We start from the raw sequence: 15,191 nt of genomic DNA on the forward strand, positions 1-15,191 counted from the left end.
TTATTTATGTTTGTGGAAATAAGAGGCAGACGTGGTGAAAAGTGAAAGATCTTTGTAATTTTAGATTTGGGGACAAGTAGTAAAACTTTGCTTTAGTATTACTACTGTTAACGGTTGGATATTATTGGTTAAATTGAGTTATATTTGTAAATATACAAGCATCAATTGTAGAAAGTGATATTATAGATTTTTTTGTTTGTTTAAACACAGAGTAACTGCGCTTCTGATGGAAGGCATCTCTCTGTGCTGCTTTACTTACATTCTCTTAGAGTTTCCTGTCCCTTATGTTTTGTTATTCTTAATTTAAAATTAAACCATGCCATTGAGAATTGAGAATGCAGCCAGTCTCTCTCTCTCCCCCTCTTCCTTCCTCTCTCTCCAAAAATTCAATAAAAAAACATAGCATTGTCCATGCACTGGATGGTCGCTGGTTTGATTCCTGGTCAGGGAATATGACCAGGTCGCGGGCTCGATCCCTGGTCAGGGTGCTTGTGGGAGGCAACCAATCAATGTTTCTCTTTCCATCAATGTTCCTCTCTTCCACCCCCTCTCCCTCTCCCTTCCTCTCTCTCTAAAAAGTCAGTGAAAAACATTTAAAAAAAGAATGCAGCAATAGCTTTTATGAAATGTTTCAGACTGCAGTGTAAAAAAGTAAAAAATGGGAAAAACCTCAAAGTACACACTCATTAATTTGATATACTCTATACATTTAAATCTTACTCAGTTTTAATTTTTATTTTGCTTCATTACCTTTTAATTACGAAATAGGTGACATCTCAATATTCTCACCTATGAAGGATGTATGTGGAGAGTTCCAAGTATCTATTAGCATCGTGGATGCGAAAATGACATAAAATATGGTCTCTCTAAAAGTGTTTTACAACTATTAAGAACTACACAAGCGATTTTTTTTAAATATGACATTGACATTTTTTTATTTAGAAGCCAACATCAGAAAGTCTGTTTGCTGATAAAGAAATCAAAAGACCTTCCTGCTCTACCTTTTTCATTTTTTAAAGAAATATTGCTTTCTCATCAACATGGAAATTAAGATTCTTTAATAATGTTGGTGAAATAAGCACATCAGTGTAATTTTTTTACATCAGTGTAATTTTGAAGATTTATAAAAATATGTTTTATTGTTACTAAATCCTAATATATATCCAGCACTAAAGATGTGATAAGCAGCCTGCTACAACTGATAAATCTATTTAAGTCTTCTAATAATGAGCATATTTCTATTTAGAGGCCATTTAAAGTATTATAGGTATTCTTGGTGAGGTTACATAGTTCTTCAAAGGAAATATGTATTTATATCCTGCCTTATACATTTGGGCAAAAAATAGTAATAGCACTTTCAAAATACTGATGAGAAAACGAATCACAATAAATATGTTGGATTCTCAAGATAAAGAGATGTATGTTTCTCAGAGTTAACAGCCTTCTGTGTATAAAAATAGTGCAATTGGGTTATACTATTTTTGCAAGAAACTCATTAAGTGCAACTTTGAAAGCTCCTTCTTCCTCCTCTCCTTTTTTTAAAACTTTGACAAGTTCCAGTAAACTGTGAGGAAACTGCCTTTCCAATTGCTTTTCCTTTGCCGAGATGTCTAGCAATGAGAGTGCATTCGAATTAAAAGCAGAAAGTCCCTTAAATTCCTGTCAAGAAGTCCATCCTGTAAGTGCCACTCCTGGGAAGACCATGGCTGTTACTACTTTTGGCTGCAGCGAGATTGCAAAAGTCTTCAAGAAGAAGTGGAAATTGTAATGGAACTTTTCCGTCGCTCTTATAATTTATGGTTTATTTATTCCCTTTTTCAGTCTATTAAAATCCCTTCACCAAGAAGTCTTATCTCCACAAGGAAATCTTTGACAATGATAAAAACACTATGCAATGACATATTCATATCCAAAATTCCAAAACATAGTTTAAATTTCTTTAATAGCGATAATAAAAAACAAATTATAGGGACTAGTAAATAGGAAACTAATTATAATTATGTGAAGTGGTTTTCCATTCACAGGATTTATTTTATTTTATTTTTGTGTTCACAGTATTCCTAGTTTTAAGCAAGACTGGTAAATTTGTACCGTTACAGATAAAATTATAGATGTATAAATAATATCAATTACTTGTCTATATGTAATATCTTTATATCCATAATAGATAATATATATTGATATGGATATTCTAGATGAAGATTTAAGACACTTGGGAGGTTGATGTGGCTGCCTCTCAGACCCATGGCTGAGCTGTGGCTGAGCTGAGACTGTTTTTTCCTTTGTGGCTTGGCAGACCCCGTGTCACCCCCCTGCATTTTTCTTGCCTTCTAGGTTTCTCTCCCGGCCCCTGGTGACCCGCATCGCCAGCTGCAGGAAGGCTGTGAATCCACTGTCCCCGGTCGTCCTTTGCCCGATTGCCACGATGAGCTCGCCTGTGCAGCCTGGTCAGTCTCATTGCTTTTAAAACCATTAGCAGTCTTTATATGAAAGATGTTGCTTTGTGTTGCGTCAAGTCAAAAATTTAAGTCATGAAAGGACTGTTGTTTTGTTTTCTGATGAAGGTTGCTTGATATAATGAATTTTGGATTTTGGAATCTACAGCGTGTCCTCTGTTACGTAACCCAGTTGGCTTTGTGGGCAACTAATTTCATTCGCATTGTTATCTGAGCACTGGGTTTTCATTCCTCTGCTTCTAATGTAACATTTGGGTTGAATTTTATGAAGTTATAAATGTTTATTAAATATAATGCAGGCATGTAATTCACACCCATAGCTTTTCTGACCTCATGTGTGTCTGAATGCTCTTAAATTTTTCTGTGGACTTTGAAAGTCGGCCTGTGGAATCACTCCTTCTTCATCCCTTGACACGCAGGAAGGATATTTCTCCTCTGCACCCTGCTTTACTGTCACCCCTATACACATATTGAGTTATAATCTTAGCACCTGCTTCCTCCAAATCCAGGGTACTGTGTGGCTTGAGTAGTGTGACCAGCACTGCCAACTCCCATTCCTCCAGGAACAGGGTGTCACTTTTGGCACAAACACAGTCTAATTCTTAAGTATGATGGAGTAGGGTCAGAAACCACATGTTTAGCATGAACACATTTTAAAAGAATTTTCCGTTTGGATTATTATAGGAGCATTTATTTCTATACGCTATTTAAAACACCCTTTCAGTGTATTGCTATCCTGTGTTATCCAACTTCCAAGGTTGAAGCTAGTGTAATGTTATATTCAGAGTTTATAAAGGGATGTGTTCTGCCAAGATTTTCACTCTGTGGAGTGCCACACCCAGATTAGCTGCTCTGAAAGTTCATGGCCTCTTCAGTCTTTCCCCACAGTCCCAGTAGTCCACCAGCTTGTAGGTTGAATTTGGGACTGGAAATCATTGCAGAGTAGAACTGTGATTGTTGATTCTAAATGATGTAGCAAAGCTGTTCCAGAGTCTTTAGTCACAGTCATGATTTATAATTGGTATTGTCATCTGGATATTCAGATGAAGTGTTACCTAGGCCTCTTACCTCTGAGTCCCTGTAGCCCAGAGGTTCTCAAACTTTACCATGGGTTAGCATCATTGGAAGGGATTGTTCAAAACAAGCCCCATGCCCATAGTTTTTGACTCAGTAGGTCTGGAGTGGGGCTCAAGAATTGTGATTTTTACAGGTAGATGCTACTGCTTGCCTGGGGACTACACTTTGGCAACCACTGTTGAACCTGTTGTACCTGTTCTTTCCCCTGCCTGCTCCCTACCCCACCCTCGCAGACAGCCCTGTGTGAGCTGCATTGCTCATCACAGTTATAGTGTAGTCTTCTTATCCTTTCTATTGAGATGAACTTAAAACCATGTTTGCATTTTATAGATGTGTATAGTGCATTTTAAATATATATTACATATATTCATTTATATATAAATTTAATGTTTCAAAATTGCATAATTTAACACGCATTTAATTTAGAAGCACCACAGTCAAGCTTTTTTTCTTGTGGTAGAATGTGTTGGAATCATAAAAACATACTAAAAGCAATAGGAACAAATTGGCTAAGTACAGAAGTGGCAGAAAAAGTGGCAGAAAACTTCCCCCATTTCCAGAGGTTATTGTTTAGAATTTATATAGGAGCTTGTCTTTAATTCTTAAGACCGGAAACTAGACTTTTTATATATTTCTTAAAAATTTCCCATGTCCCTTTTCTGCCTACCCCCTCAACACACACACACACCCTTCCCACATTGTTTGTTACCTCCCGGCTTCGCTTCACAGGAGAGTGACAGGGCACGCTGAATGATGGGAAGATAGAATCTATGACAGTGACAGCAACTGAATCTAAATGAAACATTTGATAGGGCATTTCTACCTGGATATGTAATCTTGACATGGACACAAAGTGCAGATACCATCAAGGCTAATGAAGGATGAAACTACACAGGATAAATTTGAATCCAAATTATAATGAAACTCAAGTTATAAAACTTACTAACTTTCAAATAAGTGCAAGTGTAGCAATTTCAGTGTCTCTGTGGTCTTCGTTTACCATCTTTCTAACACGTGTAGACCTTGGACCTGCTTGTTTTTAATGAGAAACACGTAGTCCCATTAGAACACTGTTGGAAAGTGGTTAGATTCCCAGGTCAGCCCATCTAGGCCTATTTAAAGGTAACTAGATTGCAATGAATGGATACAGAAATATTTTGATAAACTTAGTTGAAAAAGAAAACCGATGCAATGTAATGAGAACTAATTTTAAATTTTAACATGCTTAAGGAAAAGTGGATCAAATGGCAGAACGTTAAACAGGTGAGAGATTTTATGGTGATTCTTAGTGTGAGCTATGGGCACCTTAGAGATTTCTCAGGCAGGTCTGTGCTACATCTAATTTCAGTGTAAAAGTAATATTTTTGGAGAGATCTGTGTAAGGGTGATATCACTCTTCATTTTCTCATCTATATGTGTGAGGGTGGGGTGAGATTTTTGTTATTAATGTTGTTGTTGAGGTAATTGCTTAAGATGTAAAGTATATTGGACAAGAAAGCTGTGGAAATGGTGTATATATGTAACAGATGGTCAGAATTAACATTTACTGAACTTGGTGAGGTAAGGGGGAGAAGTAAAACAGATGAGTGCATGCAGCTAATACCTCCTGAGGGAAAAGAAACAGACACGATTAAAGGGGATTTGAGGTTAAATAGGAGTTTTACTGTCCACCCCGGGTAGGTGGTTGGTTGTGTAGAAAGTGAATGTGAGTCTGTGCTTCAAGGGACTACAATGCATACATAGCTCAGCTCCTTATACTCAAGATGACAGCAACCTGTAGCATTTTAGGAAAAATTCAGAGTTCCTGTATATATATGTATTGTAAGACATAAGATGGTCAAATACATTGGACTCTCTTTCAAAAAGTAAAATAATACCAGATAACCTTGGTGAATTCCACATACAGTAGACCTGACACTAGCTCACAACTGGTAGTATTTGACAATCGAAATCAGCACAACCTGCCCCCCCTCCCCGAATATTCACTTTATAATATGAAAATATCCTTTGAGGCTGCTGTTTTAATGACGAAGTTCTTGCCAGAATGGTAATTGTTCAGTTAAGAGAAGGGAAAAAGTGAGTGATAAATGAGACAACTACTGAGTGAAGCTCATTTGATTGTAGAGTCCTTAAAATTTCCTTGTGTACTTTCTTATAAATACTGTTGTTCTGCTGAGAACAGCATTATACAGAGGTCTTAATCAATTCCGTTTGGGAAGTTTTTGTGAATGAAATCTGAATTGAGGAAAGTCGTAGCAAATGGGCCAGGTAGATGGGAGTCTTTCCTGTTTACTGCAAGTACAAACCTGAAACGCACTTGGCATATATAAAGGAAAATGTCCGGCCACAAACATTAAAACATTATTCTGCTCTTGGTCTGTATCTTATGGTGTGATAAATATTCTACTGGTGAGAAATAACCTAATAGTTTGACTTAGAAAAAGTGTTTTTCTTACATCTCCTTTTTTTTAACTATGTAAAAAGGAGAATTAAATCGGTCTTATGCCTTCACCATCCATTTATTTTGCTTTTGTTCCTCAAAGGGCGCCAAGGAGTTTTTGTGCACCAGAAAAATAAACTCATTTCAGTTATTATAGAAGTTATTTAATAGTCACTTTCTCTGACAGAATATTTCTGTTTGTCTTGAAAATTGGGCCTGGGACTGTGTGAATTCTTATTTTCCCCATGCATTGCCATCATTCTCATAAAAGTTCTCCATCCATATTGAAGTACAGTTGACACCAAGTACTGCACCATTACTGCCTTGATCATGCATTCCGTCAAAAAATAAGTGCTGAGTTTCGAATATAGAATCACTGGTTTTTATTTCAATCTTGCAGCCCCAACAATGTTCTCAGTCAGGGCACTGGGGAGCCTGAATGGAGGGAAGACTGTGTGGATAGGATTGGCAGCTAGCTGCTGCAATTGAGATAGTTACTCATTTAAAACTTATGAAGCATCTCTTTTTGTGCCAGGCAGTGTGTTATATAGTAGGGACACAAAGAGCACACTAAATCATGGTTTCTACTATTATGGACAGTACCATTCAGTGGGAGAGACAGAAGTGGAATAGTTTTGGTTCAGTCAGTGTGTCGAGTACTTTGTGAAATATATCAGCAGACATTAATTTCTTCTGTACAGCAGTATGGATGCCATTTCTGGTAATTTAAGTTTTATCAGGATTGCCAAATCTCGGCAGGAAAGAGTTGAGGGCTCATCTAATCTAGAGTTTCCCAAACATGTCCAATAATAAAAATCACGTGGAGCTCTTGTTAGCAATACAGAGTCTCAGCCCCTCCTCTAAGGAGACTAGTGTGCTAGACCTGGAGGTGGTACTAAGTAGCGTAGAGCACAGTGCTGTTCCCTGTGATTTGATGAAGTGCAGAGATGTTCTTTAATCTAACAAGCTATAGTGCTTCTTACTTTGGGACTCTAGAAAAACAAAAAATACATCATTAAATCCTATCTCAATATAGGTGTTTTCTCTTGTGAGCTGAGATATCTCAGTTATTCTGCTTTCTGACGAATAAAACACAAGTGCTGTTGAAACCTAGAGGAGGGAATGATTTGTGAGAAAACTCTAATGGCTTATATGTATTCTCTGCCACCTAGGCCATCCTGTTTTTATGTGGTGATGAACCAAAGAGATTCTTATAGAGTACATTCCTCCCCTGCCTCCACGCCCTGAAAACAAGTTTCTACCTATTTGAACCTAGATCAGAATTTTAGTATGATACCAAGATTATAAGGAACATGATTTGAGCCTGAACATTTTTAAGAGTAAATAAATTAGGCTGCATCAACCCTCAGCTGATTCCAGTGTGACTTTGAATTTGGATGAATCTAATTTATAGAAAGTAATTTTGATGAACCTGCGCCCAAAGGAATTTTCCACCCTGGAGCTATGCAATGATGGCATCTTGTGGGCTTCTAGGTGACTTTGGATGGTGGAGTTGCCTTAACAGTAATTGCAAAGTCCTATAGCTTTAGTTTTGAAAGCCTATTGCGTAAAGGTAGCTAGTTTCTCTTCAAATGCTCCACCCATATGGAGTGAAAGGACTAGGCTGTTCATACAATAAGCTAAGGGTTTATGGCAAGATCGTCTATTCCTTTTCTTTTCTCATTGGCAAATCTTAGGCAAAAATTGCTTGAGTTTTTCCTACATGCCTGTTTTGCTAAACAGCTGAATTCTCTTATAGAAATTTAGAGTAGGCCTAGCTAATGATCAAAAAGTTCTTTGAAATATAACTTTGTTATGGAAATGCTAAGTAGTATAAACAATTTGAGGGCAAGCATCAATAAGAGCTTCACTGCAAGCATTTTTAAAGAGGCCTAATAAAAGCTTCACAGTTCAATTAATACAGCACCACATTGGGTTTTCTGGAAGCATATGGGGCCCAGAAGGCCTGCCCCTGTTTTTAAAATTTACGAACTCTTTAATGATTCACCACTTTTACTCCAGCGCATTACCCACTGTGGTGCCATTTAGTCATTAAGTGGGAAACAAAAACCAGGACAAAGCTACAAACAAATATCATAATGTCCAAGTGGGGACTTTTTCTTGAGTTTCTTCAGAATTTGTTACCATAAAAAATGAATGGTACACCCAAAACATTTAATAAAAAAATTTTTTTTAAGTGAATGGTAAATGAAAGAGAGTCATAGGACAAACCAAGTAGGTTATGCCTTGCTTCCCCAGATGAGCAATCAGTTGGCTTCTTAATGAAACATAGGCCAAACCTCATTGCGATGAGCTCTATGTAACTAAAATATTTTCAGGTTCCTGGCTAATTATCTATTTCAAGAAAAATATTCTAAGATAATCAAGTAAACGAGTCCCTTGAAGTTTTTTGGTCATAGAATTTGATCACAGAGTGCAGTATGGGTGGGAACCACTGAATATTAAATTTATTGAATATTGTTTTAGATGTATTTTTTACTAATATAACTTTACAGTTAAGTTATTCATTCTCTTGGTATTTCTAAGTCTAAACTTCTCAATCTGATACTCCAGTTGAAACATAAACCAGAGTGAGCATTTTATTTTATTCATTCTCCAATTCCTGAGGGACAGGGCTTTAAAAGTGAGGCACAAGCCTTTTTCCAAACTGTTCAGTTTAAATTTATTCTGCCTGTTTATTTGTTCCCAACTTTGCTTTCCACAATAAATTTTGGTGGGTAATTTAGTTTATATATTCCTTCATTGTTGCAACACTACCAAAAGCCTCATAATGTAGTTCAAACAGGAAGCAAGGCTCTTTCTCACTCACATAAAGACCGAGAGGTTTTCCTGCATGGTGGGTGGGCTGTTCTTTTTCTAGTGGCTCCTCAGGGCCCCAGACAGCTTAGGCATGTGGCTCACACTTCTACAGCTAATGGAATCTAAGATCAACGTGCATCTCTCCACATCAAGCTGATGGAAGGGAAATGGAAGAAGTGGATTGTGTGTAAGTTTCCGTAGGTACATTGCTTCTGTTCAGTTTATTGGGTAGAGTTTAGACACATGGGCACATTAATTACAAAGAACATTAGGAAATGTCATCTAGCAGTAGCCCAGGAAGAGATGGAAGCCGGCTTGGTGACTAGCTGGCCAGTCTCCACCACGCTTGTCTGGAACATTTACACCTGGGAGTGCAAATATGGTATTGCTTACAAGAGGTGGAGTATTTCATAATGCACTTTTGATTAAGCCAGTTATTAAAGAGTTAATAAGTAAAGTTCCTTTAAAGAGATAGAAGCACATTAAAATAAGGGCACATCAACTTATACACATTTTCTAAGAGCAGTTTAACTAAGCCTTTCTTTATGAATCAGGCTAAACAGTGAAGCAGAGCTGCTGTTAGAAAATTCAAGTTCTTGATTTTAGTGGGAACACTCCAGAAAATGGGAATAATATGTATAATGTAGGATAGTGTGTCTTTAGTAAGTGTATAAAAGTCATGTCATTGACAGCCGAAGACTGAAAAAAAAAAGATCATGTCAGTTTATCTGAAATACATAGTTTCATGTATGCTGAGGGAAAACTCAATGTTCACAATTCTTATGGTTGTTCCTTATTGCCTGTTGGTGTCACATTTTTAAACACCTTCATAGTCTTAAATATTACTATGAAAATCTAGGCCAATACAATGGTTGATAAATATTTGTTTTACATTGATCTTTTCGGGAACACAGTTCTCAAACAATACTAGGTTTTATTTTCTGAAGATCCATGAGCAAAATTTTGGTAATTCTACAAAATTCACAGGGACAGCCTTTTGTTTATAGCATTACCTGGGACCTTTATAGAATTCTTTCTCTGTATACTTTAGGGTTTGCTCTGAGGAGTACCAAAAGTTTGTACATGTATAAGTTGTGTGGTGTGTGCATGTTTTCGTTTGTGTTGCAATATTATAATAACTCTGAGGAATACAGAGGTATATAGGGCCATATTACTTCCCCTAGGTAACACTCAAATGCTTTGCTTTATATGGCTTTCTGTTTATTTCTGAATTTTTGTCTGTCATCTTTTGAGAATGTCAGTATATAGCATCTCCTCCATCTATAATTTATTGCTGGGTTAGAAAGCAAAGAACTGTGTTAAATGAATTTGTTAATAAGATAAGAACAAGTTATATAGGTTTTAAGGAAATGCACAACGGTCTCTTTTATGAGCAAAATACATGTTTATTTTTTCTTACAAATAGTAATTATATTTTAACTGTCTCCTGACACCCCTCATTTTCTTGGTTCCCTCTGTCTTTGCTATGTAGATTTATAAAATTCTGAGTGTTTGTAATAGGTGAGACATTATTATGGTATTGATTTTGCCATGCATGTCTTGCAAATTATGATCAATAAGTTTAATCAACACATATCCATATGTTGCTTTATTTGTGTTGCTTTGGAGTTACTTTAATATCCAAAATGAAAGAACCACCACTAAATTATTGGTGAGTTTTTCTTTAAAATCTCCTATCGACTTACAGAAAATGGAAAAACCGAGATAGTCTGAAATTGCTTTAAGTCTTTTTTTCACGATAACTTTCAAGCATTTGATTATATAAGCCTCTTTCCTCTTGTGATAGATGGTTGCTCCTTAGGTAGTACCGCATAATTAACCTTTTCTCCCCAGACTCTTCTTAACTTCCAAGACGACTTTCTCTTCGTATTGGTATTACAGTCCCACTGGCAGCTGCCAAGCTGGGGAATTGCCTTTGGAGTTGGAATTTGCCCTAATAATTTCACCCTCTTTGGAATTACGCGAGTCCTGAGAGAGGGCAGATAATCGTCGCGGCACACATGTAGGCGTTCGTCTTTTATCTCTCACTCTTGGATGAACTTGTTCTTCCGAAAGAAATGCTGAAATGACGTATGAACAGATTATTAATAAGGAAAGCTAGTTACGAGGTTTGGACTGTGGGAAGACATACATGTTTAATAAAAGCTAGTGACACCTTCTGGGTCTACTTTTACTGAAAGAGCTATTTGATTACCTGACCTGTGTTTTTCTTTTTTTTTTTAACAGTGGTTCCTAATCCTGGATGATTTTTTTTTTTTTTAGGTATATCTTTATTGACCTCAGAGGAAGGGAGAGGGAGAGAGGGATAGAAACATCAATGATGAGAGAGTCACTGATCGGCTGCCTCCTGCACGCCCCCCACTGGGGATGGAGCCCACAACCTGGGCCTGTGCCCTGACTGGGAATCGAACCCAGATCTCCTGGATCCTAGGTCGATGCTCAACTGCTGAGCCACGCCCAGCAGGGCTGACCTGTGTTTCTCTGATCTTGAGATTCTAAATGTTTTCAGGCGATCTAAGACTACTGTACAGATAGATGGGCAAAGCCAGAACTTTATCCTGATCCCCTCTTTTTAAAATCTGTATCTGATAGGAAAAAACTGGACAAGTCATTGTATTTATTTGTTTGGTTTGTCACTGGGATCCCAAATGTCTGCCTAATGTGTTCATGGACATGGGCGTTTTGGGAATTTTACTATCATTTTGGGTGTACTGTCTGTTGAAATGGACTATTAACCCAGTGATTGTGAAAAATTCTTCCTGAAGTCCTATCTTCTCTCATTGTATGTTGTATTAAAAGAAGTATTGTAATTAAAAACTTAAGAAAATAAAACCACATAGCTATGAAAATTCTTTTGGGGTGGTTTTTATGTTATTTTTAATATATCGGAATCTTTGTGCCTTTAATATGGTGCTTCATTTTTTAATGATGAAGAATTGAATTTATCTTGTTTTGGCTTTATGTTGAAAGTGAAACAATCAATTGTAAAACAGATTTTAGAGGTAATAGTATATTAGCGAAAGGGCCTGCGAATTAGTAGAGAAAGTCAGGAAGCCAATTATAGAAAGGGGAAAATTAATACATACCATAACGTGTTAGGCTATGTGTTATTGAATCTCCAAATTTCAATAAAATATGTCAAAGTAGAGTTCATTTCCCCTTCTGTTGGGAGAGCAGATAATTCGCCTACCCATCTGCCTTCCTACCTTTCTTAGTTTTCTTTCTTTTAACTCCAAAAAGGATTTGGGATCTGTATCATAAGTTTTAAAAAATAAAATACACGAGGAGGAAAGAAAATAAGGGAAGGGAAGTGGATAAATACCCTTAGTACATACTCTTAAGCTCTATAAAGTTTCTAGAAGATGTCTAGGCTCTGAGCTCCCTGGTTGCATGTCTGTTTTCTATTATGAGGTTAATCTTCCTTCAGCCTCCATCTGTTCAAGTCACCTCTGTGTTTAAGAAATGTCAGTGGCTTTCCATTTCCTCTACCAGAGGTACAGGTGTATCTTCCTTTATCTTCTCAATGAACCGTGCACCCTGATCTAGTCACCTCTCGGAGCTGTGTGTCTTCCTCAGGTCCTCCCCTCCTGCATTTGTCTCTGCTGGGAGTGTCATCTCCCCACCATACCACCACCCTGTCCCCGTAGTTCTTGAGAAATTTCTTTACTTATCCTCAAGACTTGACTTCAGTTCCATTCTCCTGTGAAGCCTTCCTGGCTGACCCTGGGCTTCTCTGACATGTTAACTCTGTTGATTATAGAACTTCTCCCTTAGTGCTGGGAGTTGTCTTAGTAATAGACTAAGCTTTTTGAGAGCTAGGGATATCTTTCTAAGATTGTGGGTTTTTTTTGTTTTTGTATAAAGTAAAGCAATGCTATTTATTTTACTCACAGTTGCTCGCTTAGTTAAGTAATACACTGCCTAGCACATAAAAGGAGCCAAATAAGTGAGGGGAAAAAAGGACAGTTTGTGAGGAGGCTGATGATAGTGGTGCTATCATTGGAGGGTGGGGAGGCGGTTGAAAATATCTGAGCAAAACCAAGCTGCTTGATCTCTGGTAGATCGTGTCCCTTCCTCGCTGTTTTTTCTCATTTACTCCTCTGTTGACTTTCTGTTCCTTTCACTTCTGAATGACAGCTTTGAGATGCTCTTTAACTTCTATCTAGTGCTACCCACCGACGTGTTTTTTCTTTTTTCTAGGGGGGAGGGGGCTCGCCTATTCCTTGAACAATCAACATTGCAATAGGGTGGTTATTGTCTGCAAGACTTGTGGCCACATACTGAGTTCCCTAAATGTGGAGAAGCCTCTAAATTTGGAGCTGCTTTAGCTAGCACAGTGTGGAGAAGCAGCCCCACCAGCCTTTTTCCTCTCAGTAACTTGGACGCCCCCTGTTCTAACACTTATAAGCTACCTCCCTCCCCATAAAAAATACGCGTTGTAGTTAAGAATAGAGGAAAGAGTAAAAGGATTTTGAATGGTGGTTAAGCAGGAAATTGTTTTAAATTAGTTTAGAATTCATTAGTCCAGCATCCTTTAAACTTTAAGAAAATTAATGCACTTTTGCAATCTGTATTATTAAGGTACTGTTTTATATATTGTTTCTGAGGACCTTCAATAAAAATGTATATCAAACAGCTGGCTTAAAATTTATGACTTTTCAATCTATGTATGTTTTCAGTTCCTCTTATTTAAAGTAGTTTTATTAACCAATGTCACCCCAGTACATTTAATAAAAATTTTTGATATGAGGAAAAAAAATAATGAGCTTAGAAGCAATTTAATATAATCATTGAAGTCTTCAGAAAGATAAAATTAGGATCTTAAACTTTGTGTTTCCATTAACGATGTGTTTTTGGCTTTCTTATTTGACAGCGTTGCAGTATAATATTTGATAGACAAAGTGATCTCTTACCTTATACATCTAGTCAACTGAGGTTCCTTTCCTGTCTGCCCAGGAAGTTCATTTTTCTAAAGATCGTGGGCAGAACAGATGTGGAACAGGCCAACGCTGCCTGTCTTTCACACACAGCTCTCCGGGGAACCCCTTTGGGGAGGCTTTTGTTTGTCACACGCGTAACAAGTATGTCTTTACCCTGAATGATGCAACGGCCCAGCCTCCTGTGGGGTAACATCCACTGACAATAACGCCATGAGCCATTGGTTTGATCGCAAACTCCCTGAGCCCGCAGGGCTTTGCTCGGCCTAAATGAGTGACTGAGTCTTAAACTGTGAGATAACCCTGAGGTCCTTGGGGAGCAGGGACTTGTCAAGGCGAGGCTGTTTATTTCGCTTGTTATACCTGTAGGATCATTAAGGGAATGTTTGCACCCTGTTCTGGTTGTGTCCTTAACCAACATAGGAGGTGGGCAGGTTTCACCTTTCTGCTCCTGCTTCCCTTACATTCCTCATAATTCTTTCTCCTTCGCCCCTATGAAAAAGGTCTCCACACTCGTGAGATCTGAGTAATCCCATATCTCTTGCTTTGACCACTTGGTTACCTTATCTGTCTATTAATGTTTAATTATGCGAATGCCTATTTGGAGTTATCAGTAAAGGCCCAAGAATTTAAACATAAGCTCTGGAAACAAGTGTTATCTGTCATCTATCTGTGATTCACTGAATCTACCTTCATCCCAGTTTCCTTATTTGGAAAATATACCATGAAGTTGTCGCATTGGGACATAAAAGGCATAATTGTGTATAAAGATGATAGTAAAGGATCTGGTGTTCGTTTAGAATTATTGCACCTCAGGGTATTTTTTTTTCTCACCTGCAACCTGTAGCTGTCCTTTGTGAATGTCCCTGAAAACTCTGGTGTCTGCAGATCTTTCTACGCTGGTGAGAAAGACCATCATGGCCAGGTTCTATCACAATTTCCACTTTGGCTCTGTCTCCAGTTTGCTCACTTTTGAGCAAATGGAATCATTCCATTGTTCTTTTAAATTATATGCCAGCTCTCTGCTCTGTCCCATCTCCAACGGTGAGGGACTCTCTCGCCTTGCTTTGTCTTTCTGGTCTGTTTTTATAGTGTTTGCCATGCCAGCATTTCTTGTAAGCACCCCTCTCCCTCCCTTGCCCTCTGGACATTTGCTGTTGTACATTGATTACATATGGCTTAATGCAAATATTGGCCATGCGTATCTTTCTGGATCTTATATGGCAGTACTATATTGTCATTTTTGTAAAATGACTTTTTTTGCAGTTTATCATTTTTGCGGTTTCCATCCCATGACCATAGAAGAGGCTATATTTGGCACCCAGGTTTAGAACAGAAAGTTGCAGAACTCAGTGGGTTTTGTTTTCTGGAGCAGGCAGCTGAGTCCTGTGGAAAGAGAGCAAGCATGTCAGCGAGCCAGGAGATCCCTGTTAGAAACCT

General features: G+C 37.8%; 1 protein-coding gene across 8 annotated transcripts in view; it reads left to right on the forward strand.

Annotated features, from left to right (window-relative positions):
- Window positions 1-15,191, forward strand: part of HDAC9 (histone deacetylase 9) — a 696,981-nt gene that overhangs the window by 41,037 nt on the left and 640,753 nt on the right. For all 8 annotated transcript variants that reach the window (XM_081146569.1, XM_081146578.1, XM_081146576.1 and 5 more), the window contains exon 2: window positions 2,335-2,447. In XM_081146569.1, the coding sequence (XP_081002695.1) occupies window positions 2,335-2,447 (113 nt within the window). The remainder of the gene's footprint in view (window positions 1-2,334; window positions 2,448-15,191) is intronic.

Source organism: Miniopterus schreibersii (assembly GCF_964146895.1).
Source record: "Miniopterus schreibersii genome assembly, chromosome: 9".
Lineage (NCBI taxonomy): Eukaryota > Metazoa > Chordata > Mammalia > Chiroptera > Miniopteridae > Miniopterus > Miniopterus schreibersii.